Source organism: Primulina eburnea, chromosome 10 (assembly GCF_022965805.1).
Source record: "Primulina eburnea isolate SZY01 chromosome 10, ASM2296580v1, whole genome shotgun sequence".
NCBI lineage: Eukaryota > Viridiplantae > Streptophyta > Magnoliopsida > Lamiales > Gesneriaceae > Primulina > Primulina eburnea.
In genome coordinates, this window is record NC_133110.1 from 36,708,700 (window position 1) to 36,735,829 (window position 27,130).

General features: G+C 36.1%; 1 protein-coding gene and 2 long non-coding RNA genes across 6 annotated transcripts; all 3 read right to left on the reverse strand.

Annotated features, from left to right (window-relative positions):
* Positions 1 to 5,574: 5,574 nt before the first annotated feature.
* LOC140803428 (uncharacterized) lies at positions 5,575 to 7,898 on the reverse strand. 4 transcript variants are annotated; one of them, XR_012111871.1, is made up of 5 exons: positions 7,854 to 7,898; positions 6,659 to 7,062; positions 6,142 to 6,405; positions 5,897 to 5,965; positions 5,575 to 5,809 (listed from the first exon to the last, which is right to left on the reverse strand). It is a non-coding gene; the product is annotated as an uncharacterized lncRNA (long non-coding RNA). The 4 variants fall into 4 exon arrangements; XR_012111872.1 differs by lacking the exon at positions 7,854 to 7,898 and having other exon boundaries at positions 6,659 to 6,719; positions 6,812 to 7,745; XR_012111870.1 differs by lacking the exon at positions 7,854 to 7,898 and having other exon boundaries at positions 6,659 to 7,745.
* A 30-nt stretch (positions 7,899 to 7,928) lies between these two features.
* LOC140803429 (uncharacterized) lies at positions 7,929 to 10,134 on the reverse strand. The gene is made up of 3 exons (XR_012111873.1): positions 8,532 to 10,134; positions 8,194 to 8,386; positions 7,929 to 7,975 (listed from the first exon to the last, which is right to left on the reverse strand). It is a non-coding gene; the product is annotated as an uncharacterized lncRNA (long non-coding RNA).
* A 9,788-nt stretch (positions 10,135 to 19,922) lies between these two features.
* Positions 19,923 to 21,822, reverse strand: LOC140803943 (probable N-acetyltransferase HLS1). The gene is made up of 3 exons (XM_073159786.1): positions 21,564 to 21,822; positions 21,236 to 21,384; positions 19,923 to 20,792 (listed from the first exon to the last, which is right to left on the reverse strand). Exons 1-3 carry the CDS (start codon positions 21,765 to 21,767, stop codon positions 19,928 to 19,930), a joined length of 1,218 nt encoding a protein of 405 aa, XP_073015887.1. The 5' UTR covers positions 21,768 to 21,822; the 3' UTR covers positions 19,923 to 19,927.
* Between the last annotated feature and the right edge of the window lie 5,308 nt (positions 21,823 to 27,130).

Consider the following 27,130-nt stretch of genomic DNA (forward strand, 5'->3'; position numbering starts at 1 on the left):
AAAATGGCCAAACCGTTTAGGGGAGTTGTACAAAAATGGGAACGAAGGAATCAGAGAAGGCTCTCAACAACTACACACAAAAAATCTACAGCAACTTCTCTGCAAAAATTCTCACATTTCCTTTGTCGCTATTTTTATTTCCAGTAATCAATTTCCATAGATTTCAGCATGTTCATTCAAGTTTATTGTAAAAACTTCGTTCGAATTTATAAAAACATAACTAATGTTGATGTTGCTTATGAATTCCTCCTTTAATTCATTATTTTCCTAGTTTCACGTTCTTATTTTTGGAGTCATTTCGAGGGAATTATAACAAACGATCGAATCGAGATTCACAACGTTTGAATAGAAGTCAGATTATTTAACAATTTTGGCACGAACACGTGCCTGGCACGCCCGCAAAATTTCGTGACAAACAAGTTGGCACGCCCAGTGGGACCAAATGCCTCCAAAGCGTACTGAGAAGAGTGAAAGAATTCCTCCATCACTGGGGAAAGATCATCGTTTACAAGAAGAGTTTCAGGAAACTGATGCAGATGGAAGAACGGTGGAAAGGCTAGTTCACCAGTTTGAAGAGGAGACTATGAAGGAAGGAACTGTTGTTTCTGGTGGTGATGGGCTTTCACTGAACTTTATGTTGGCCATGGAGAAAAATATCCGCAGTGATATCAGAGAAATGAACCAGACTTTCGCTACTGTCATGATGGAATTTGTGGCAGAAATGAAGGAATGGAGAAAGTCTGCAAAAGGCGAGGTGGTTACTACAGAGAATGACAAACTTCAAGAAACTGATGTTAAATCGCTGAAAGATCAAGGCCAAGGATTAGGAGTTTCTCAAGCAGGTGAAAGTCGCCGCTTGGGGGAGGCACTGATTCCTGAATCTGCCAAGGAAGGAAGATATACTCCTCCGCACAAAAAAGACGAGGAGTTGGGGTTGAAATTCCAGAATTGCAATAACAGTAAACAAATGGCTGCTAATATGTTCTCTGTGACATCTCCTAACTCACATCCAGTGATGTATGGTGATGGGGGAATGCGTGGATTTTCAGCGCCAGGTTCAGGGAATAACACTCGGGGGGCAATATATCCTCCTTACCAGTTACGACAAACTCCAGTGGTGGATTTTGAGATGGTACGTGATGTTATTCAAGAGTTGTATGGCCCAGGAGTGAGGCCAATCAACCGACCAGAATTCTATAAACCGTATTCTGATGTTGTGGATCGTGACAACACTTATCCAAGAGGATACCGCATTCCAGACTTCACGTTATACTCCGGGGAAGATGGTCAGTGCAGCGTGGAACATGTGGCCAGGTTTACAATTCAGTGTGGGGAATTGGCAAATTTGGAGAACTTTCCTAATTTCAAGTTACGTTTGTTCCCCAATTCCTTGACCAGCACTGCTTTCACATGGTATGCCACACTGCCTCGGAAAATGATGTTTGAGGTAAAGGAGAACAAGACAGAAACTTTTCATGGAAAATGCCGCTGTCACAGTGGAAATGATATGTATTATAGTGGTTGGAATATGAGGTACAGTAGGGGATCCATGGCCAAAAGGCCGGAGAACCAGCACCTTGGAAAGGTTTCATTTCATGGGTCAATGAATGGCGAGGGAAGGAGTGACCGACAGTCATTCCAGAAGCTAATACAGAGACCACCACCTCTAGACACCGATAATAGATATGAAAGAAAATCTCGTTTTGTTATTCCTCCCAGAGCAATCCTCAATGGTGTATGGAAACGGGTGGAGCATTTAAAGTTCCCAAAACCGCTTTCTCGGACCCAAAAACGACGTTTGTTGAGAGAAAAAGCTGCTGAGCGCAGATCTAAGGTGGAGGAATCACTAAGAGAGAAGAAAAAATTTGGGAGGAAGGCTACTGAAGATAAAGAAGAGGAAGATGGTGATTTGTTAACGGAGGAAGACAGTAATGTTGTCAAGAGAGCTACTTTTAAAGTGGGGCAGATTTTAGTTTCGTTTGAGTGTGCCACTGGCTCATTAATGTTGCCAGAGGAATTCAAACGCAAAAGGGTGTTTGAATCCGATGTATTCCCTGGAAGTCAAAGTGGTACAGAACCTATCCAAACTGATATTTTGAATGAAAGCATTGATATTCTTATCGATGAAGAGAAAAGAGTGTTAATGAAGCGACCTACCAATGAAATGACGAAACATATCAAATCACTCTACATTGTAGCGCACATGAATGGAAATCCGTTTTCTAGGGTGCTGATAGATAATGGGTCTGCTGTGAATATTTTGCCATACAGAATCCTTAAGAAGTTTGGGAAGAATGTGGAAGACTTGATATCTACCGAATTCTCTGTGGCAGCTTTTACTGGGGAATCTACAAAAACTTTGGGAGTGTTGCTAGAAAATGTTACTGTGAGGTCTCATCCTCGCTGTCAGCTTTTTTCGTGGTCCATTCCAGTGCTAGCTTCCATGAGTTGTTAGGGAGGGATTGGATTCACTCCAATCATTGTGTACCATCATCTATCCACCAGTTACTGTTAATGTGGAAAGAGGATGAAGTGGAAGTGATACAGGCTGATTCACAGCCGTATCAATCGAATTCCAATGCCGTGGAAGCTAGATATTATGATGGAGCATTTGGTCCAATCAAGTTTTGTAACTACAAGATGTATGGACAACCAGGAGCAGTGTACATGGATACTCAAAAGGTTAAAGAAATAGTTGAGAAGGTTCTCAAACCTACTGCCATGGTCTCTCCTAGACCTATGGTCCGACCTATTATCGAGGAGGTCGATGACTAAGTTCACTAAAAAAGAGATGGAAGTCGCTGCAACTTCCGAATGGAAAGCCACATTGTAGCAGCTGGTGAATGAAGTACAATCTCAGGAGTTGTGGGATATCGATGGAGCTAAAGTAATATTTGAGGAGGAACGTAGAGGTAGTGAGGAAGAAAAGTTACAAATGAGGATTTCATCTTAGCTCCGGCTTGGATGAAAGATCGACAGCCGGAGACATGTGGTTTATAAAAATTGAAAAGATGGGAAGTATTGTACAAAGTAGGCTGGATGGCCACTTTGGTTAATTTTGTCATATTGGCTTATAAGAAGTTTCTGTAAATATGAGAGGAATAGGCTTTTAAGCCATTCCTTGCTAAAAAGTTCATTCCTTGCTGAATTTGTTTGCAAATAGTGATGGAGCATCTGTGAATAAATAAAAAGAAAATTTGCTCATGGAATCCTTTGCAGCTGATGTATTTTTAAGAGAATAATGTGTTGTCTTGTTAGCCGAAGTGATGACGTGTAGAGTACGTTTATTACATATTTCGATATTTTGATGGTGTTTGGAAAGTATGGGTATTAATGAGCATTGGTGATAGCGTGTTGTGAGAATCTTAAAGGAAACAGGCTAGTTAGCCGTTATTTTTAAGTGATTTTTACAAAAATTTTGGCAGAGTTTCCCTTGTAAATGTGATATGCCAAAATTGTAAACACCTGCAAATATATCTCAAGCAACATATACCAGAACAACAATGTATTTTACAAACAAAGTTTGGCTATCAGCCACTTTTCCAACCCTACACCTCATAAAAGACACTTGCCAAACCATGGCAAACAAGTGCAAAAAAGTACACCTACCGTCCCTAGCCTACTTATTTTTTTTCAAATGTGTATTACACTTCATACATATATGCTCAATCAGTTGCAAAGATATTCATCCAAGCTTGGAAATTATTTTGGATTGGCCGGCGGCATTCCCAAGAGGTAATTTCCATATTCATTGGTATTTAAGATACTGCTTGCATTGGCCTTTGAGATAAATCCTCAATTTATCCAACTATGTTCCTGCGAAATAAATGGGAGCACATTAGAAATAATGGGATGTTGATCAACAAAACCATGCTTTGTGTGTGCTATTGTTGTCATTGATGTGGCACGTGTCACTTCTTTGTGAGATGGAATGAATCTTGCCATTTTTTAATTTATGGCTTGCCAAGATTCCAGAAAATGAGATCTCATCCTCAGTGAATTTGGGTGGAGCATCACCATTCCTTGTGCTGGTACATTTCTTTTAAGCGCATGGAATACAGAAGTTGCACTAGCTATATGCCAAGTTTTGAATATGGGCGCCAAGGGAGCCGTCCTGTTGAGATGCAAGCAGTGGGTGTTGCAAGGTATTGCTCATAAAAAACTCATTCTGACATATTCACGAACACCTTGAGTGCATCATGAAATATGATATATTCTACAAAGTTTTTGTGATGAGGGATTGGATAAATGGTGAAATATACCTACCTCGAGAAGATGTGGTTTGATGTGAAGGAGATTGACGATGACAACTTTCAGAAACTTGAATGGCATCACAAAGTCGATGGAGCGGCAATTTCTTCGGGAAAATCGGTGGGCACCGATGGAGGTTTGGGGGAAGTGAGAAAGAAAGAGATAAAGAATGGTTTGAGGAAGGTGATATGAATTAGGGGATTCAGGTAATGCACACTTTGATTTAACCCGATGGAAGGAAAACATGTGTCTCGGTCAATTCATATTCAAGTCACAGAACCATTCCTTCTTAACCATATATTTCTACGCAGTGTATAATAGCTAGTTTGGCCAAAATTGGGCCAAATTAGTAAAATGTCCAAATAGCCAAAATTGGGCCAAAAATGGCCAAATTGGCCATTGGCCCAAATTGGCTAGGGGGGCAGTTGTTTAGCCCAAATATTTGAAAACCCATCCAATATAAAAGCCTGCAGAATATGAGAAGGCCCAATAAACAAGCCCATAAAGTGTCAGTTGAAGGCCATGACGGAGGAGGTGATCCACGACTCATAATGGATAGACGTGGAAAATGGCCAAACCGTTTAGGGGAGTTGTACAAAAATGGGAACGAAGGAATCAGAGAAGGCTCTCAACAACTACACACAAAAAATCTACAGCAACTTCTCTGCAAAAATTCTCACATTTCCTTTGTCGCTATTTTTATTTCCAGTAATCAATTTCCATAGATTTCAGCATGTTCATTCAAGTTTATTGTAAAAACTTCGTTCGAATTTATAAAAACATAACTAATGTTGATGTTGCTTATGAATTCCTCCTTTAATTCATTATTTTCCTAGTTTCACGTTCTTATTTTTGGAGTCATTTCGAGGGAATTATAACAAACGATCGAATCGAGATTCACAACGTTTGAATAGAAGTCAGATTATTTAACAATTTTGGCACGAACACGTGCCTGGCACGCCCGCAAAATTTCGTGACAAACACATACATTGTAAATTAGTGCAATTATTGAGAAAAAATGCCAATTAGTAGTAATTTTCTAAGCTTATAATTTTGACGAGAGAAATGATTCGGCTGGACGACGTATGTTTAATGTTTCCTTCCACTTCTGTCCTGTTAGAAAATGGAAATGTTTTTCCAACAATAATTACCTTAATTCTACTGGATTTCCTAGTCCTTTGCATTGCAAATAATCTATATACTGCTTTACTGAGGTTCTTCATAGGTTCAAATACACGGGTTAACTGGAACACTAAAATGTGTACTTCGAGTTAACGAGTGAAAACATACAAAGTGTAGTTTCTTTTCAATTGGTTCTTCATGAATCTAGTGGAAAATCAATATAACACTTTACGGACACTGCACACACTCTCTATATCTGCTCATTTTGTAGCACAAAATCTGCTAGGTGCCAAGATTTGATAACCATTACCCTGCGGTCTCGATGGCTGTAAAGCTTTACAACCTTTATCTTATTTCGATGTTGATACTCGTGCTTCTGGTGGATCTGTTCGTCTAAGTCATACAGGATGTGATGATCATTGCTGATATTCCAGTTCTGTAACATAATCAAAGAGGCAAGATGATCATGATCACGTTACTTAATTCTTCTGGGATTTACAGGATTTTGTATTGCGATTATTACCTCAGCGGCTCAACTACGCCACGCGGAAGATAGTTCGGTGTCCACATCTTCTTCTCACCAAGTGGCACTCTACAATATCAGTTATATTCATCAGCACGTAACATTTAGTGAGAAACATTTTTGGATCTTGCTGCTACTAGAGTTGAAAATGTGCATTTTGAACACTTTTTCGGAAGAAACTGTATTTCTATGAAGCTGAGAACTTAGAACAAAATTCGGATAAGGAGAGAGAGAGAGAGGATAACCTTGTAACCTCTTCGAAGGAACTCAAGCGAGCTTCCTTCCTCCTCCCGCAGTCCCAATACCCTAAGTAATTCTTCCTTAGCCTTCAAAGTAAAAAATTTCCTAAGTCAGCAGGTTTGTATCTCATACCCATAAAGTGACTAGAATAATGAAAAGAAGCGGTAAGGAATTAATGTATATTTACTTCTCCAAAGTGAATCGAGTTGCACTCTCTGTTATACATGCATATGACCCATCTCCTTGCTTCAACATCACCTGCCTAGGCCCTGAACAAGTTGATAAATGACTTGCTTATGGCCATTGATTTTCGCTCTAGGTTCGTAAACTTCTCTAAATTTTGTGGGAACAAGATTTGAGAATCACTCCAATCTGGGATTGCATGAAGTGATCTATTAACATCTTTTTTTCCACCATAACCAATGAATGCAATGAAACAAACCAGTAAAGTTTTAGCAGGCAGAGACCGAAAAACAGAAGAGAAGTATCCAGACTTAAAAGCTAAGCATATGTATTGCTCACCGGGATATTGAATAAATAATGCTCCAGTATAGTTCACCACATAAGATGCCACAGCAACTGTCTTCGAAAGCCAAGAAAAAATAATTGTACACCAAAAAAAAAAAAAACAGAACAAAAAGGTTGTGTATAGAATTTTGAAATTCAAGGCAGTACCTTTGAGTACTCTCGAATTCGACTATAAAAAATGGAAGCGAATTGAGAAAGAAAACGATAATGCAAATCCCTGCCAGGAAATCCTAAAAGACCGAGATCAGCACTGCGCTTACAAATGATATTCAGTACAGACAATGAATGGTGAAGGATACAATCCATAATCCATCAGAATGAATTTAACTTTAGCATACCGTAATGTTTCAAGTTTCAAGTTGAAGAGAAGAGTGGGGGGTGGAAGAAGCAAATGTTTCCTACATCATCCAGAAAACATTAACTAGTTCACATACACATCATCGATGAAAAATATTTGTACCAAGTGTTCTAAACGGCGGTCGACTAAACACATTTGTACTCAGTGGTCTAAATGGCGGTCGAGGCCGTCTAGGCGGTAGGCAGCCCTCGACCGCCCCGCTCTTGTACAAGGTGGTCTCTATAGCGGTCCGAAGCTATCCGGCAGGTGAGGTGGCCGAGTAGGTGGCCGATGCAGTGGAAGTGGCCAAGCAGACGACTAACACGATCAATGATTTTAAAATCCTAATCAACTGTCAAAATCAAATAATTTTAAAATCAGTCAAAGTCAATCAATTTAAAAAAACCTTAGATATAATAAAAACACATTTCATTTTCTTTTGTATTTATTTTTGGTTTCAAGTGTCCCCCACAATCAGTTATCACGTGCCTCAAACCATCTCCAGCCGCCAATAGTCACCGCCTTGATTATCTTGTTAGTTTGCGTTTTTATATTTATTTGCATTTTGTCTAGATTGTACTATATTGTATGAATCATTTTTACGCATAAACATAATTTAATTACATATATTACGTAAAAATGATGATTATTTGTAATATTATGGCACGATTATACACAAATACCTATAAAAAATTGCTAAAAAAATTCAAACGCCTAGACGACTGAGGCGGTAGACGGTCACTGACCGGCTCCCGCTACCTTGTTTGTACTAGTCTAAAAATGATCGATTTATTGAACAACTATTTGCATTTAACATGGAAATGGCTTGGGAAGATGAAATAAATGACATACCACATACTTCTCTACACTAGAAAGATCATGTGTGCTGCAATTGATTTTTTTTTTTTTTTTTAACGAAATTAATTCATTGATGAATATATAAAGTGAGGGTGGCTTGTCGGATTTCCAACGACCTGCATCGCAAGTCAGTAATCAGAATGGTGAAATTAAAAGCATGTTAGCAAAATCACTCCAAAGTTAGTCATGTCAAATATGAGCATTTCAACATAAAAGTTTAATAATATGATTATCATCTAAACTTGGTTATAGCTTTTTGAATATTTTACTTCACGGAAGATTTGATAAGTTAATGACATTTATTCGAATTCCTGATGGCATTTAAGAGAACAACCTTCATTTTCATATGCAAAATCAAAATCCAATGCGTCTCTTATGGACTTGAAGAGCGACGTGACTGCACCACTAGGAACGTCATCCAAGGATCCAATCGTTTTCCATCAATCTGAGTTTTTTTTACAATAATGAATGAGAAAATTTCTACAAAAATAACTCCATGTTTCTTTGGCAGATAAACTTGTCATCACCTGAGAAGAACAATATATATTTTAACCAAGTAGAGTCCATCAAAAGAGCAGGCCGAGTAAAAATATGGTAATGACAAATGCGCTGGGCATTTTCTTGATGCTATGCACGTTCAGAAACAAAAAAACAAAAAAGTAATTAAGTTACCGAGTCAAGAGCTGCTTTAAAAAGATCTGTTGCCCTATGCCTTTCTGGTTTATCGGGGAATACCTGAAAGCATCATGGCATACAGCTTATTTGACTTCCATGTCCTGAAATTGAAATTATACCATCTTCATGGCAAATGAAAATCAAAACTGAAGATGATTTTCTTGCGATGCAAGCTCTTGTTTCCTGTTTCTGTTGTAGCTTTCTAACAAATGCTAACGCAAGTTGAATGTTGGCATCACTGTACTCATCAGATTATCCCTCTATATCTCAGAAAGTTTCAGAAAAAATAATGTATCTGATAATTAATTTGTCAAAAACTTGTTTTTACTGCGTTCCTTACAAAACCAAGATACAACTTCTTTCATTTGATTAAGTAAAAGCAACCATGGAAAAATAGAGATGGAAATCTTTGGCACTGTGTCTTTTCTCTTCTTTTATTTTTTTGCGGAGAAAATACTCAGAAGCTAAAAGAATACCTTATAAGAAGAAATATTGGTAGGCAATGGGCTGGTAAAGTAATCAGCAGAGCGACAAGCAGAAGACGATAAAGAGGAGGAGGCAAATGTCAGTACAGCAAATGAAACTCATAAAATATCTCTCAGAATTTGCAAGAATCTTAAACGAAGCAATCAAATTCAGAAATCCGAAAATATCAATGCAAAGGATGTGCAAAAAGATCTAATCGATAACAAGTGGATTAAATGAGTGTGTGATAGATAAATTGCTTAGAGTATTCAAGAAAGTAACTGAAAATACCAAGCTTGAACTACCAATGAAAACACAATAAAATAATTACGGCCGCAGTAAAATTCTTCTATCTTGTGTTGCCAAACTCAAATCTTGGCAATTTTTGCATTATCCATGAGTCGATGACTTAAATGGAACTCGTTAACAGTACTAATTAGTTTTCAGGTTCAGCTTTTTATCACTTCATAATACATTTTGTCCTCTTAGGAAGATGAGCAGTTCTATGTTCATCCTCGCTACTACTGACGAATCATACAAAGATTTTAACCTTACAATCAACAAGACATCAGAAACTAAAATAAATACCAGAACACAAATCCAACACAATTATATAAGCATATGAAAATCATTACTGCATCACTAAAATCCATACCATAATGTAGCTGCAAAATCAGTAAGAATCCAACCTAAACTACAATCAAAGAATGAATATTCTTTAAATCTGAATTACAAACAAAGGGCCCATCACCCATCAACAAACACATAGAAAGTAAGCATCAGTAAATTCTTAGGAGTCTAGAGAAATACGCACGGAAAATCAATTTCAACACGAGTTTTTCCATCTTGAAGAGCGTAAAAAAGCGAAGTGGCCGGATCCGATGCAAGAACTTCATATGATCTGGGCTTGTAAACTGAAACGCCGGACTTTGGGCTCAACCCGACGCAGATTTCGTGCCTTCTGGGCAACTATTAATCACTCTCTTCCGGCAGTGAACTGAGCTGACTAGTTTGATCGAAAGAAGGACCAATGGAGGAAGAGACGAGAAAGGAGACTGCTGATGAGCAATTTCAACAAAAGAAGAGTCCAAAACAGATGGGATTTTCGTCATTTTTGAAACTGCGGCCGAAGAATTAATAGTGTGTGATGGGGGCAGGAGACAAAATAACGGTCAGCAAATTGGTTGGATGATATTGTCACTTTTGAGTCAATATCCTTAAGTTCGAACTCGCCTCTATAAAATTGTCGAGTTCAAAATCGAGTTTGAGATCGACTCAATAAGTTTAACTAACGATCTCAAATGGGCTTCTCACTGAGTCGAGCTCTGAGTAAATTACGAGAGGCTTCATTCGTTTACATCCTTATCTTCCTAAAATAAATGAGATATGCACCACTTTTCATGGATTCTGCTAGTTATTCATATTTGAAATCATGTACATTTCTAAGGGTTTTTCACTTTTTTTTGAGCTAATATTGAATTGAGTGTCAAAAAAACCACGCCGAAAAATCTTTCCATTTGAAAACAAAGCCTTCTCTCTTACGAAAGAGGGCATTCGTGAACAATAGGTGAGGGACATTCCTTTCACGAATTTGTGTTTCATGTTCGTAGGAGTTTAGGAGCTCAGGAGTCTGGCCATAATCCACATAAGAACCCTCACGCGATTAGTCTCCGACCACGTTTCTCATCTCACGAGCCAAACCGTATCTAATAATCTCCAAAAATGGAGCTAAGATTGTAATACTAAGAACAAAGTTAATAAAATTTCAAGTATTTGAAAATCTTGTGGGTCTCACGTGCGGCAACTCGAGATAATAAATATGAAAATAAACAATAAATTTTGACATCGAGATTTACGTGAAAAACCCCTAAAAATTATTAGGGTAAAACCACGAGCAAGATGGAAAGAATTCCACTATAATATTTTATGGTACAACCACTCGCTGTGTTTTCAAAGAGAACAAACAATCTCTTAGTACAGGAGAACAAACACTTCATAAATATTTTAGAACTAAGCACTCAAATGCTATAAGATGAGAGAGAACTCGATGAAGAGATACTTTGAAATGTCGAATGATGCATCTGTGTGAACCCCTTATCCGAAATTTCAAATCTGCTGCCTGACAAAACATATTCAAAGTGTTCTTTGATTCCTGCCTAATAAAACGTGTTTCCATCTCATTTAATGCTTGTCTGCCACCTAACATACTAACATAGTGTCAGCATTTCTCCCACTTGGAGATTTGGTCAGAAAATCAGATACATTATCCTTTGTATGAATTTTCTGCATATCCACACTTCTTTCTTCTAGTATTTCTCGAACAAAGTGAAATTGAACTCTAAGGTATTTCGTCTTGGAATGAAAGGCTACATTCTTTGCGATGTGCAAGGCACTTTGACTGCCACAAAACAAAGGAACATACTTTTGTTGGAGCCCGATCTCTTCCAATAATCTTTTAACCCATATTGCTTCCTTGCAAGCTTGAGTAGCTGCCATATATTCTACCTCCGTTGTAGATAACGCTACAACTGTTTGAAATTTTGAAACTCAGCTTACTGCTCCATCTGTAAGTGTAAAAACATAACCAATAGTAGATTTTCTCCTATCAGGACTACCTACGTAATCTGAATCGACATAACCTTTGATTGTAAAATACGATCCTCCATAAAATAATGCAGCATTTGAGATACCCTTAATGTATCTAAGGATTCTCATAACAATGCTCCAATGATCTCTTCTATGATTCACCATCTACCGACTATCTGCTCTCACTGCTTGAACAATGTCTGGTTTTATACAGACCATCTCGAGCGTCAAACTTCTCACTACTGATGCATATGATAATCGAGACATCTCCATCCTTTCTATTTCACTACTAGGACACATCTCGGAGAATAACTTGAAGATAACAGGAAAAGATGTCGAAATTGACTTACTATCTTGCATGTTGAAGCATTAAAACTTTCTTCAAATAATTTTTCTAGGAAAGCCAAATCTTTCTGTTACTTCTGTCTCGGTGAACTTGCATCTCTAGAATCTTGTTTACTGGTCCCAAGTCTTTCATAACAAATTCCCTAACCAATTGAGCCTTCAATCCTTGAATCTAATCTTTTTTGGGGGCATGCTACCAATATGTCGTCCATATACAACAACAAAATGATATAATCATTATCAGACCTCTTGAAATACGTACAAGGGTCTGCACTCAGTCTTTTGTATCCAAGGCTCATGATATAGGAATAAAATCTCTTGTACCAACACCTCGACGCCTCTTTGAAACCATGTAAAGATTTTTTCAACCTGCAAACCAAATTTTCTTTGCCTTTTTCTACAAATTCTTCTGGTTGTAGCATATATATTTCTTCTTCAAAATCTCCATGAAGAAATGCAGTTTTCACATTTAGATATTCTAGATGTAAATCAAACACCGCACACAATAACAATACTACTCTGACTATTGTAAACCGAAACACGGGAGAAAATATCTTGTTGAAGTCAATGCCTTCTTTCTGAGTACTCTTTTACCACCAATCTAGCACGATACCACTCCACTTGGTTATTGTCATCACGCTTGATCTTATAGTTCATATGTTACCAATTGCTTTCATCCATCGTGGTAGTGCAACAAGATCCATAGTTTTATTCTTTTCTAATTCCTCCAACTCTTCTTGCATTGCTATCATCCATAAGAATACATCTGAGCTTTAAGTAGCCTCGCGGAAATTCGATGGCTCACCATCCTCCGATATAGATAATATGCAATATTTTTTTGGTAACATAATCTAAAAGCCAACCTGGTGGTCTTTTGTCTCGAATTGACTGACTCACACTGGAAACCTCTGATTCAATATGTTCTTGTTCTTTATTATCTGGTACCGCTTCACAAGAAATTTGACATTCGTTCGTATTATTTTCCACTTGAAATATAGTAGTTTCTGAATTCGGCATGCCTTTGTCTCCCTTTACTTTATCTTCCTCGAATATAATATCCCTACTGATGACAAGCTTGTTGGTAATAAGATCTCACAAGAGAAACCCCTTTACTCCATCAGCATAACCCAAGAAGATACATTTTCTGGATTTCGAATCCAACTTTGATGTTTTTTTTTATCATTGTACAAAACGTACACATAACTTCCAAATGTATGCAAATGAGAATAATCACTCGGCTTCCCAGTCCACATCTCCATCGGAGTTTTCAGATCAATCACCACTGAAGAAGAACGATGGATAATATAACAAGCGATTTTGACTACTTCCGCCCAAAATGAATTGTTTAGCCCACAGTCCTCAACATAGTTCTTGTTCTGCCCAACAAGGTTCTATTCATCAGCTATGTCACTTCATTCTGTTGAGGTGTTCAACACTTGCCTCTACAAGCCATATTCCTTTGATTTCTTCTTGCTTATCCTCCCATTTTTTAATACCCCATACAACAAACTTAAGAAGAAATTTTTGGTATTTTGATCATTTGCAAGAAGAATTTCAATGGCATCAACATCTACTACAACTCCACATGCAACCATTGCACAAGGAGAGAAACCGGAGAAATTTTCTGGTGCGGACTTCAAAAGATGGCAACAAAAGATGCTTTTCTATTTCACAACCTTGAGTTTGTCAAGGTTTTTGAAGGAAGATCCTCCAACCGTTGCTGAAAACGAGACAGATACAAACATCAGGGCCGCTTTGGATGCATGGAACCAAAGTGACTTCTTGTGCAAGAACTACATCCTAAATGGGCTTGACAATGCATTGTACAATGTGTATTGTCAAGTCAAGACCGCCAAGGAACTATGGGATATACTTGATAAGAAATACAGAGTGGAGGATGCGGGCTTGAAGAAGTTTATTGTTGGAAGATTTCTGGACTACAAGATGGTGGACTCAAAATCTGTGATGAGTCAAGTGCAAGAACTACAACTTATCTTGCACGATATTCATGCAGAAGGAATGAGTCTAAGCGAATCTTTTCAAGTTGCTGCGTTGATCAAGAAACTCCCTCCGTTGTGGAAGGATTTCAAGAATTATTTGAAGCACAAAAGGAAGGAGATGAGATTGGAGGATCTCATTGTGAGATTGAGGATAGAAGAGGACAACAAGAGCACCGAGGCCAAGGCAAGTAAGATGGCACCAAGGGTGAACATTGTTGAATCAAGTTCTCAAGGGAAGAAAAGGAAGTTTGAAAAGCAACCACAACAAGGCCAACAACTATCAAACAAGAAGAAATCAAAGGGCACTTATTATAACTGCGGAAAACCAAATCACATGGCTAAGGATTGTAAGAGGCCAAAGAAGGGAAATCCTCAAGCCAACGTAGTTCAAGAAAGGTCGGTACCATTTGATTTTTCTCAACTTGACTTGTCTGCAGTTGTTTTAGAAGCAAACTTGGTTGAAAACCCCAACGAGTGGTGGGTTAATACGGGAGCAACTCGACACATATGCTCCAACAAAGGGATGTTCTCCACATACACTCCATCGACCGGGAGAAAACTATACATGGGGAACTCCGCTACATCTGAGGTGGTGGGCACCGGAAATGTCGTACGGAAGATGACATTGGGTTTGCAAGTAACCCTTGTTGATGCACTTCATGTACCGGACATAAGAAAGAACCTCGTGTCGGGGTCTTTGTTGGTCAAACACGGGTTTAGACTAGTATTTGAGTCTAATAAGTTTGTATTGACAAAGAATGATCATTTCATTGGAAAAGGATATCTCGATGAGAACTTTTTCAAGTTGAATGTAATGGCTATAAGCCAAGATGTTGTTGAAAGTAATAAAGGAAAAAGTTCTATTTACTTGCTTGAGTGTTCTCATTTATGGCATGTTCGTTTAGGACACGTAAATTTTAATACCTTGCAACGTTTAATGAAACTTGAGTTATTGCCTAAATACAACGTCGATCCAACACAAAAATGCGAGATATGTGTTGAAGCAAAAATGACCAAAGCGCCTTACCACTCGAATGAAAGATGTACAACTCCTCTAGAATTAATACACACCGATCTTGGTGATTTAAAGTTTGTACAAACTAGAGGAGGGAAAAGATACTACGTGACATTCATTGATGATAATACAAGGTACTGTTACATATATCTTTTGAGGTCGAAAGATGAAGCTCTTGAAGCATTCAAATGTTATAAGACAGAAGTTGAGAATCAACTAGGCAAACAAATAAAGAGAGTTCGAAGCGATAGAAGGGGCGAATACGGAGCACCGTTTGATGAATTCTGCACATCTGTGGGTATAATTCATGAAACGACTGCTCCTTATTCACCACAATCGAATGACATTGCCGAAAGAAAGAATCGAACTCTAAAAGATATGATGAATGCTATGTTAATAAGTTCAGGACTATCCCAAAACTTGTGGGGGGAAACAATACTATCGGCTAATCACATCCTGAACAAGATACCCCACAAGAAAAATGACAAGTCACCTTATGAATTGTGGAAAGGTCACAAACCTTCCTACAAGTACCTTAAAGTGTGGGGGTGTCTAGCTAAGGTTGAAATACCAAAGCCTAAACAAGAGCGGATTTGACCAAAGACGGTCGACTGCATATTCATTGGATATGCACATAATAGTAGTGCCTATAGGTTTATAGTGCACAAATCTGAAAATGCAGAAATGAATACGGGCATGACAATTGAGTCAAGAAATGCAGTATTTTTTGAAAATATATTTCCTTGTAAAGAGAGGAAAGAGAATGGTTCTAGCAAAAGAAAACTAGAGACGGAGAATGAAGGTCAAGTACCTACACATGATCCAACTCTATATGAAAATGCTATACCGTTGGAAGACTCTTCAAAAGATCAAGAGCCAAGAAGAAGCAAAAGGGCTAGAATCTCAAAGTCCTTTGGTCCAGACTTCCACACTTTTATGTTGGAGAATGAACCAAAGAACATACAAGATGCTATGGCTAGTCCTGAAGCTCCTTATTGGAAAGAAGCCATCAACTCAGAAATGGACTCTATTTTGCAAAACCATACTTGGGAACTAGTGGATCTTCCACCAGGTACCAAGCCATTAGGATGCAAAATGGATATTGAAAAAGAAAATGAGAGTTGATGGAAATATTGAAAAATACAAAGCCAGGCTTGTGGCCAAAGGCTATAGACAAAGAGAATGTCATGATTTCTTCGACACGTATTCACCAGTTTCAAGAATAACATCCATTCGTGTACTCATTGCTATTGCAGCTTTGCATAACCTTGAGATACATCAAATGGATGTCAAAACGGCATTCTTAAATGGTGAACTTGAAGAAGAAATATATATGGATCAACCTGAAGGCTTTGTTGTTAAAGGACAAAAAAGAAAGGTCTGTCGCTTAATTAAGTCTCTATACGGACTTAAACAAGCGCCCAAGCAATGGCACGAAAAATTTGACAAAGTGGTATTGTCAAATGGATTTAAGATTAATGAGTGTGACAAATGTGTTTACATAAAAGGCACTCGAGAATCTTATGTGATGGTATGTCTATATGTGGATGACATGCTAATAATGGGGAATAGTCAAGAGTTGATTAAGGGTACAAAGAAAATGTTGACAAAATATTTTGATATAAAAGATATGGGTATTGCTGATGTAATTCTAGGGATTAAAATCTTTAGAACTCCAGAAGCAATAGTCCTATCTCAGTCTCATTATGTAGAAACAGTGTTAAAGAAGTTTAACGCTTATGACTCTACCCCAGTAAAAACGCCTTTAGACGTGAATGTCTATTTGGCGAAGAATCGTGGAGAACCAGTTTCCCAATTGGAATACTCCAAAATTATTGGAAGCCTTATGTACATCACTAATTGTACTAGACCTGACATCGCTTGTGCGGTTAACAAGTTAAGTCGGTTTACAAGTAATCCTAGTGATGCACATTGGAAGGCGTTGACAAGGGTGCTTAGATATTTAAAGGACACCTCAGAATATGGACTACATTTCACAAGGTATCCTGCAGTACTTGAAGGATACTGTGATGCAAATTGGATTTCTGACACCAATGACTCCAAATCCACCAGTGGCTATGTATTTAGCATTGGTGGAGGAGCAGTCTCTTAGAGGTCATCGAAACAAACTTGCATTGCGAGGTCTACTATGGAATCGGAGTTCATAGCGCTAGATAAAGCTGCAGAAGAAGCTGAATGGCTTCGCAACTTTCTAGAGGACATTCCATGTTGGACAAGTCCAGTGCCAGCAATCATGATACATTGCGACAGTCAGTCAGCAATTGCAAGGGCACAAAACAGTATGTATAATGGCAAGTATCAACACATTCGTCGATGACATAATATTGTGCGACAGTTGATCTCTAATGGAGTTATATCTGTTGATTATATCAAATCAAAGGATAACTTAGCGGATCCGCTTACAAAAGCATTAAATAGAGATCAAATGTACTATCTGTCAAGAGGAATGGGCTTAAAACCTACCAAATAAAGTTTTCATAGTGGCAACCCAACCTTGTAGATTGGAGATCCCAAGATCTTGGTTCAACGGGACAACTAAATTATGAAAACTTGTGGAATCACTCCTCATTCCTAAGACGATGAGTGAAGTTGCCTACAAAGGTAGTGATGTTAAGTATTGTGGTTTTAATGATTCCGTAGCTTACAAAAGCGGGGTAAGTAGGATACCCTTTTACAAGAAGATCACCTATGTACGTGTGAGGACGGGCCGCCTCGATGAAACACGTATGAAACCAAGATGTGTTCCATGGCCAAAACGGACACAACCGATAAAACAAAGTAAAAATGGAAGAAAGATTATCTTGTGGGTACAGTTGTCTGGTTTTACATGAACCGCCAAGAAGTTCAAGACATCACGTTCACTTCGTGGCCTAGTAAATCCGATTGTATTCCACTAGGGAAGGTTCAAAGCCAAAAGCCACCTCTCCTGATGAGATAATTTTTCGTATATACTCTCTTATGCATCACGAGCATTCATGCATTAATTTCATTCATGTGGGGGATTGTTGGAATAGTGATGCTTAATGAATGAAAATTAAGCAAATTAATCAATGTGTTTGATTGGAAAAATTCGAAAAGAAAAACGAAGCTTAATGAATGAATATTAAGTTCGGTGGTTCTGAATAAAACTCGAAAAAGTTCTTCATATGTTGAAAGAATTTCAAACGAGTAGTCGGAACGTGTAAGGAAAAATAAAAAAAATTGCTCGGTGAACAGTGTCATGCGCGCAGCCGCGCGCGCGCCTGCCAGGCGCGCGGCCACCCGTGTCTGCGCGCAGCCACGTGCGCCTGCCGAGAGCTCTCGGCAAGCGCTGCCGAGCGCTGCCGAGAGTGCTCGGCAGCGTGCGAGCGGGCGTGCGCCCCTGCACGCACAGACGCGTCCCTTCGGGTTTTTTCGAATTTTCTGATGTTTTTTCATCTCCTTGGCATTGTTTGATGATTGTGATTAGTTATAATGGCCAAGGGACACTCCTTATGAATGAAAGATCATGTCTTTCGCATGAAAAACATTAAATGCTTGATATTTTGAAAATAAAAAATAACATACACAACATATTCATCTTTTTGCATCTTCTTCTTCCTTCTTCAACAAGAGAGAGTTTCTTCATTTCCTTGTGTTAGAACTTGAATATTTGAGTGCTCATTATTAAAGAGTTGTAGTTGTATCTTGGGAGAAGATTGTCACCAACCTCTAGCACATTGTGAGGGGCAAATTATTCTTAAGGGGAAAGTGTTCAACACTTTCCTCTACAAGCCATATTCCTTTGATTTCTTCTTGCTTATCCTCTCATTTTTTAATACCCCATACAACATGGTCTTAGTTTTAAATGTAAAAATCGGTTAGACCGATTAAATCTATATTATTATTATTATTATTATTATTGGGACTGGCGCCCTTTTACCATTTTTATTTTTTGTATTGTGCTTTAAGCATATCTCACAAAAAAAAAAATATTGGCCTTTAAACAAAAAATCTTATTTTATTATTATAAGTCCTAAATCATAATAATTATTCCACAACTTATTATTTTATTGATTGTTTGAATTAATAAAATTAGATGAAAAGTGAAAAAAAATTAAAAACAATTTTTTCTTAAAAAATATCTGTTATTTCGGTTATCGACTGAAAGAAAACCGAAAAAACTGATATTTTATCTGTTTAGTTTAGTCAATTTTAATGGCTAAAATCGATCGGTTCGGTTAATAGAAAAAAAAAACATTTTTTCAATTTTGGTGTTTCTGTTTGGTCACTTCGGTTTGGACTGATTGCACATACCTAATAACAACTCTAAGCGTCTTATGCTTAAATTTGAATCATGCGATGCAAAAGATTATCTTGATTGTCAAAACTAAAAGTTCATCAAAATTTTTAAATTTTCGATGCTTATTAAGTGCAAGAAAATGATAATCTAACATAAATGACATGATAGGAAATATTCAAAATTTTATGGATGGTGGAGGGACAAAAAAACAAAAAAAAACAAATTAATGGGGAGATGTCTACTTTTGTCTCCCATTTTTTTTTGTCTGGGCAAACTATAGTGGTCGTAGAATCATCAAGAATATATGTAGCTGACTTGATCAAGATGTGACATTCAGATACAAGATTGGATCATTCTAACTTTTTAACTTCTACAATCATCAAAGGGCAATTTATTTGTGATTATGGCTAGAGATGATGTATAATTACAAAGCGCTTTCATATTTTTCAATACGATGCAATAATTATTTCATCTAAAATCAAAATATATGATATTTAGATTGTTATATATATTAAAAGATCTGAGTTATATCGTTATCATAGTTTTTGTTGATGTATTCGATTCTGCGATTTTAATTTTTGATAAATCCCCTCGTTCTTTGAGATGGTGACTGGACTTGTCATCTTATATTTAAGATATGATGGTATTTAACGTAAGAAAGGCAAGAAATTACATGGGTAAAAAACTTGTAACTATTGAATCAAAGATCACGAGGATCAACAAATATAATCTTGGAATGTGATACAGAAGACGATTTCAACCAATTATCGTCGCAGTTTTTGTTCTTAATATCTTCTTGAAGTTTCTTTACACACCAAATATCCTCGTCCCATGAGAATTTTCTCCAATGGGGAATGGCCTCTCTCACTGGATCCATTTGCCCTACCTCGGCCACCACCACCCTACAACCACGGTCGTTTCTTGCCATGTTGTGCACGAATTTGCACAAAGTTTTCATGAGTCGCGGACCATCCTCGCCTTCCATGTGAAGCCCGTACAAGAAGTAGAACCCGAAATTCTTGAAAACGTTCGGTATCGATGGTATCTTTAACCATGGGAACATTGAGTCGACAACCCTAGTACCCATGCAAACTGCATGTGTTAGAGCTGAAACTCCCTTCAGCTGCAACCTAAAGACTTCCTTGGTGTTCCATATGCTACAAATAGAAAATGATGATGGCAAATCGCCCTTCTCAGGGTTCCAATTCGAGATATCCCTCTTCGGGAAGGCGACGAAAGTTCCTAGATTGAGCTTGTTGTGAAGTAGCACATCAATATCTTTAGGAAAGAACTCCGAGTTTGAGAATAGAGCATGATACATTGTCTCAGCTAAGTTTGGAGGAACACGAACAATAGCTATATCTGATGGTAATGACTTATAATGCCCGTGAACTGGTTGCACTAGAACCGTGGGATTTCGGAATTTCACATAATTGTTTTTTTGGGTGAACAAACTTAAGGAGGGCTTGTTGCTACATTCTGTAGCCATGTATGCATATTCTGCCCCATTTTGTTTACACCACCCCTCCAATTCTTGAACAAGTTTTGTTGCAATGCCAAATCGCCTGTAGTAAAATCAAGAACCCCATTAGGACAAAATCAAAAATTGATTATTTTTTTTTAAAATAAAGTTATGGAATTGGCAAAGTGGAGTCTACAAATCGAGTTATTTTTTTTAAAAAAAGTAGAAGATATTGTTATTTAATTTATCAAATGGGACATATCATGCAATCTAAAACTGTACGGAATATGTTCTTTGACAAAAATGATTAGTTTTTGGTGCATCTAATGGAATAATTATTGCACAAAATAATAAAAGAACAAATGGAGATATAGCCAAGGGGACAGGTTGCATCAACTCACCATAAAATATGGCTATTATTATATTAATACTGAAAAGTACAAAGATATTTTCTGTTGACGAAAATATATATCTCATATTCCCTCAAATATATACACACAAATATACATACACACATATATATGCTGAAATTATAGATGGACGAACCTGTGGGAAGATGACACCCTGAGTCCAAGAATATAGGCCAATTTAACATAGATTGGAGATTCATTCGACCTTAATTTTCCACTTGTTACGGTTTTAATGCAGCCCCTAATTACACCCACGATTTCTCTTCCATTTCCATGTTCCGCCACCTATAGATTTTACAAGAATATTGTTACTACTAATGGTTGATAGCGTATAGTTTTTCTGATATCAATATCATAAATTTGGAACGATTTCTCGAGTTCACCTAGTAATAAGAAATATATATACCAATTTGAAGAGTAAAAAATAAAATATGTTGTATAAATATTGTAGTTCTCATTCCTACCAACATAATGTGTGACGAGAAGTTCCGGACTCTAGCAACAGGGTCGCCCATGAGGTCAGTGACAAGCGCCGGTTTTCCCGGCTGCCCCACCTCGCACCGCCGCTCCAGCTCCTCCACAGCCTCCTTATCTCGCCTTCCGTCGTACTCTCTCACCGCCACGACCACCGGCGGGTGAATCGCTGCTGCTATTTTCAGGGAAGACATGTATAATATTGGTGACAATCAGTATATATATCCTCGGTTCTATCAAATATCTGCTGGGAATTTTGTTCTGTGATACGAAATTTTTACATCCGAAAGATGAATATATATAGCCAGTGGGATTCGATGACGTGGCTGAAAACATGTACGATGTATGCGATGGGATGTGTCGGTCTCGTTTTACATGATAAATAAACCGGAATATACCAGTATATAGTGGATTATATATATATAGTTATGTTGACTGCACTCAAAATAACATATAAAAAATATAAGAAAAAAAGCATAAGTTAATAAAATGGAATGATATATCTATTGATTTGAGGTGTATGATATATAACTATCAAAAACAAATTCATGAGAACTTACGTTCAAAATGGACAATATCATATCATTATGGATATATGTGATTTTTTCAAGCCACTACAAGTTGTATCAGAGTCATGGTCTAGATCGAATCATATGGATGGAATATTCGGATACTTTTACAAAAGAGATGAGAGCTCCCAGTAGATCCGTACGCTCCTGACCCAATGAAAATGAGCAACCTCGAGGGAAGGATGTCTGACCATGAGAAGAATTTGACCGAAGTTCCACATTTTAAAATACATGGAGAAAATCATGGATTAATAATATGGAATGATATCTCCATTGATATAAGGTTTTTGGTAAAGTTTAAAAGTAAATCTATAAAAACTTAAGCTTAAAACTCTCTAATCATGTCAAAAATAATCTTAAAATTATTATTTGTTTTATTGGGCTAGAAATGATACATGAGGCGAAGTAAAATTATTTCCAACATACAATGATTACTTTGTAACTAAATGTTTGAGAGGGATATTTTCTAAAAAATTATGGATCTGAACATATATTCGAGATTAAATCTTTACATGACTTATCCAATACTTCATAATATTTAAAAGAATGGCTAATCAAAGTTAGACATCATGATAAACAAGGAACACATCAGAATAATAATGTAAACTCATTATTCAAAGTAATATGCTCCTAAAAATAGTCTTGGATTCTTCTAAAATCTCTGGAGATATAAGAAAGATCTAAAAGACAATATAGAATTATGACAATCAGTTATACTATCTACCACATAAAATTGAGGACATTCTTGAAAAATAAGAAGAAATTCTTGGAACATTAAAGGATATTCAAACAAGAATATAAACTCTATAACAAAAACCAATTTTTAGTACAAAGATATTGGAAGGAAGGTCATCACCATCATTTGGTATCGAATCCTTATTACACCAAAGAGGAAATGTCAAGATAATGCCAAAACATTTAACCGACGAAGTAAAATTTATCAATTTGATTAAAAATTTCTCAGAAAAGAAATTAAGTTGATGACAACTATAGAAATGATCGGTTTAAAAGATCTTCAAGACCTTGCTGAGTCTTTTGCGAATATCAAGATCGTAGATCTGAATATGAATACAACAAGGGGTGAACCTCCCCCAATTACTTGGTCATATTCCCATGAATCACCAAGGGAAAATGTGAAAATATCATAATACAAATATGAGAGGACCTCAAACAGAATTTCAAGTAGGTGGAGAAGCACACCCGACGGGAAAAGGTCAATGAAAAATCAAATTCTATTGCATCAAACACCATATGAGAAATCTGTTTTAGAACCAATACATACTTTCGGGGTTATACTTAATCTTGATATACTTAATTTAAAAACAGAGAAGATATCATAGATAAATGAGCATCGGGTATGAGAATCATAGCAAGAATACTTGTTCTCAACAAAGAGGAACTCATTAAAATTCTAGAAATGAGTTTGATGAGATCAATTAAAATTTTCTGGGACATGCCTTCGGCATAATCAAAGATTCAGTCCTAATGCAAGAATTTCTTAACGAGATGGATGGGAGAATGAATACCCTATTTAAGCCACAATTATAGGAATATACTATTTTAATAGTCAAGACACAGAGAAAAAAAAAAGCAATACACTCAAACTCTGTGTGGTCTTGAATCACATGACATATATTTGGTTGATGAATCTATAATATTATTCACTAAATATAGATGAAATTTAGGGTAGGAAAAATATATTAATGCAACTTTTCTTTCCCAAGGTGCCAAGTCTCTGGTGAGAAATGCTAATTAGAGAATATGTCATTGGCAATCCATATTTTTGGCATGAAGAACCTCGCTTTTCAAAGAAAACTTGGCAGGATTATGTTGTATGACACATTACAAAAGAATTAAAAACGACTAAGTGTTATTAATAAATGTACTCTCTTATGTTGTAAAGAAAATGATCTTCTAACAATCATTGAAAGTAAACCACAAAGACAGAAAATTGAGAGCTTTAGATCTCATCCTTATATCAGAAAGGGAAGAAGTGGAATTAGTTCTTGGAAACCAAGAACATTATGGTCTAGACGAAAAATTTGATCTTACAAACCTGAGCAAATAAGTTGACCATCAAGAAGTAGGATGAAATCTCAAGCATCGAATTCATCTCGAAGTACATAACGTACACCAACAAAAAAAAATTTCAGAAGACATCAAACCCGAGCTAGTAAAAGTTTTAAAATTTGTAATTTTTGAACATGTGGAGCAAGATATCATATTTCGACCAACTGTCCATAAAATAACAGAAAAGGAATAAAATTCTTCAAACCAACTATGAATATTGAAGAAGTAATTTATTATCAAGATTTAGTTCAAGTATACCAATTTGAAGATATTCTTTCAGACGAAAATATATATGAAGAAGAAGAAATCTCGAGTCAAAAAGAATATAATGGAACATATTCAAAATCTGATCGAAGAAAATGCGTTTCGTGTCGAAACATACGAAAATGTTTAATTTATTTACGGAAGCATGATGAACTAATACTAATAAAATAATAATTTGGTATATATGCTAAAAAAACCTTGCGAATTTAAATGTTTTTAGCCTAAATGACTTTAAAGAACATGTTCTATAGGTATAATAATGTCCCGTGCCAAAAGTTCAATGATATTTTTGAAAATTTTAAATAACTAGGGAGCTCAAAAAGATTATCAAAGGATAAGAAAGTAAAGATAAAAGGGAATTTTAAGTTTAGAGAGTTATCACAATTTGTCCTAACTTAAACCACCACCTCTTAATTTTTTTAATATACACCAATAACAACATCCACTTGCATATAAATTCAAAAACCCACCAAGCTTTTGAAGTTACCAATAAAATAAACAATAATTGTGCACACACACACACACACACATAACGTGTAGCTTTTATTTAATTCAATATTAATTTTTTTTGTCAAAAAAAAAAAAATTGAATGAATATTGACCAGATAGTGTACCAATAATTGCTAGAGAAGCCGCTGCAAAAGATCTTATTTATCATGTGTGTTTATGGCTGTGGCGGCGAATATGGAACTTTGCATATATTATCAATCTTGGAAATTATATATATTTACATTCAAAACTTCTTACCATATTATATAAATAATCATGCCTTTGGTCCACAACTTTTTCTCATGTTGCAAAAGATTCAATACTTTTCCCACTTCCTCTATTGGCTTCTTTTCAGTGACAGTGAGACTATATCGGGCAAAGTATAAAGTAAAGATTACGACATTAATTTTAAGATATGGTATGAATCGAGATTACGTATATATTATTGTGGATTTGTTCCGTGTTTCTTATAAGATACATGGAGAATATTACAACCCTAGTGAGTTGCACATGCCATCGTGTTCGCGACCCAATAATTGTCGCAAAATTCGCGAGTTTAAATTTTATTGTTATACCGCTATTAAAATTTTGATATACGGTAAAATTTATATTTTTTTTTTACTTTATTGTTCAATTATTGTTTTAGTTATGCATCTTTCAATTGTTGAAAATTTTAGTAATTTTTCACCTGGAGTGTTCATGTGATATTATGCATATCAGCGTCATGTCGAAGTCATATAAATATCGTATTGGTAGCTCCACGTCAAGAAAATGATTAGAATTGCAAAGATGATAGACTAAAACTAATATTTGACGACATAAAAATAAAATCTCGTTATAGAACAGCACAAATTCAAGACCACCTCTCATGCACAGTTGATGAGGACATATGTATGTAGAGTGAATCTCATGTGAGACCGTCTCGCGGATCTTAATCTGTGAGAGGGGTCAACCCTACCCATATTCACAATAAAAAGTAATACTCTTAGTATAAAAAATAATACTTTTTCATGGATGACCCAAATAAGATATCCGTCTCAAAAATACGACTCGTGAGACCGTCTCACGCAAGTTTTTGCTATGCATGTATATATGTATGTATGGTGATGATCACATGTTCTTCACTAGTTAATTATAATTAAGACTTTTATTTTGCTTTTATAAAAAGAATGGTAATGATATAACACACAACAGGTGTTGGAAATTTAACAACTTTAAAGTTCAAAGCTAACACGTCGTCTAATTTTATTACGAATTTAATAATAACTACGATATTATTATTATTATTATTATTATTATTATTATTTATTATTATTATTATGATATATAATTAAAATGTTCCTTCTCATCAATATTAATAGATTAACAAAATCAATTCCTTCGAATCAGATTCAAGATTTATTTATTTTACTAATTAATAGAGAAGATAATATAGTTGATGTGTGCGAATATTGACCTAATCTCTTTTACTATTTTCTACGTCCCTCCCAAACTTTTAAGAAATTTTTCCTTTGTTAAACTAGCTGTAATTCATGCGCATTTATGCTAACTTTTTGTAATACTCTTAGGTTGATTGTTCATGGAAAAATGTTAGTTTCGTTCGCTTGGATAAAATTCTCTCACAGAATAAAATTATAAATAATTATATTATATATATCATTCATATATTATATATCATTCATCGTCTATTAAACCATGCGTAAGTGAATAATAGGAATATAGAATTTTAATGTTATATACTTTTTTATTTGTCTGTGTTATAAAATAAAATAAATCATTTCATTTTAAGCACGAAAACAACTTCTTTTTTAAAAAAAATGATTTATAAAAAGAATTATTCTGAATATTGATTTAATAATTTACTTGTCAAAGTACAATGGAGTGCCAAAAATAAAAAAATAAATAAAAAGGACAACTCAAGTGCTTAGCAAGTGGTATATATTGATTAGAATAAAATTGACTTTTAATAATTATACACTTCATAGAACGTTGTCCACATATAATTGGTTCCACATTTGATTTACACAAAAATAATGTCTTAAAAGGAATTATTTTAGATTAAAAAAAAAAGCCCTCGAAATGACTAGAAAAAGATGGAGGAATGACAAGAAAATTAGAGGGATTCATGAGATGGGCATATTCTTGGATTAAAGTCGGATGGTATA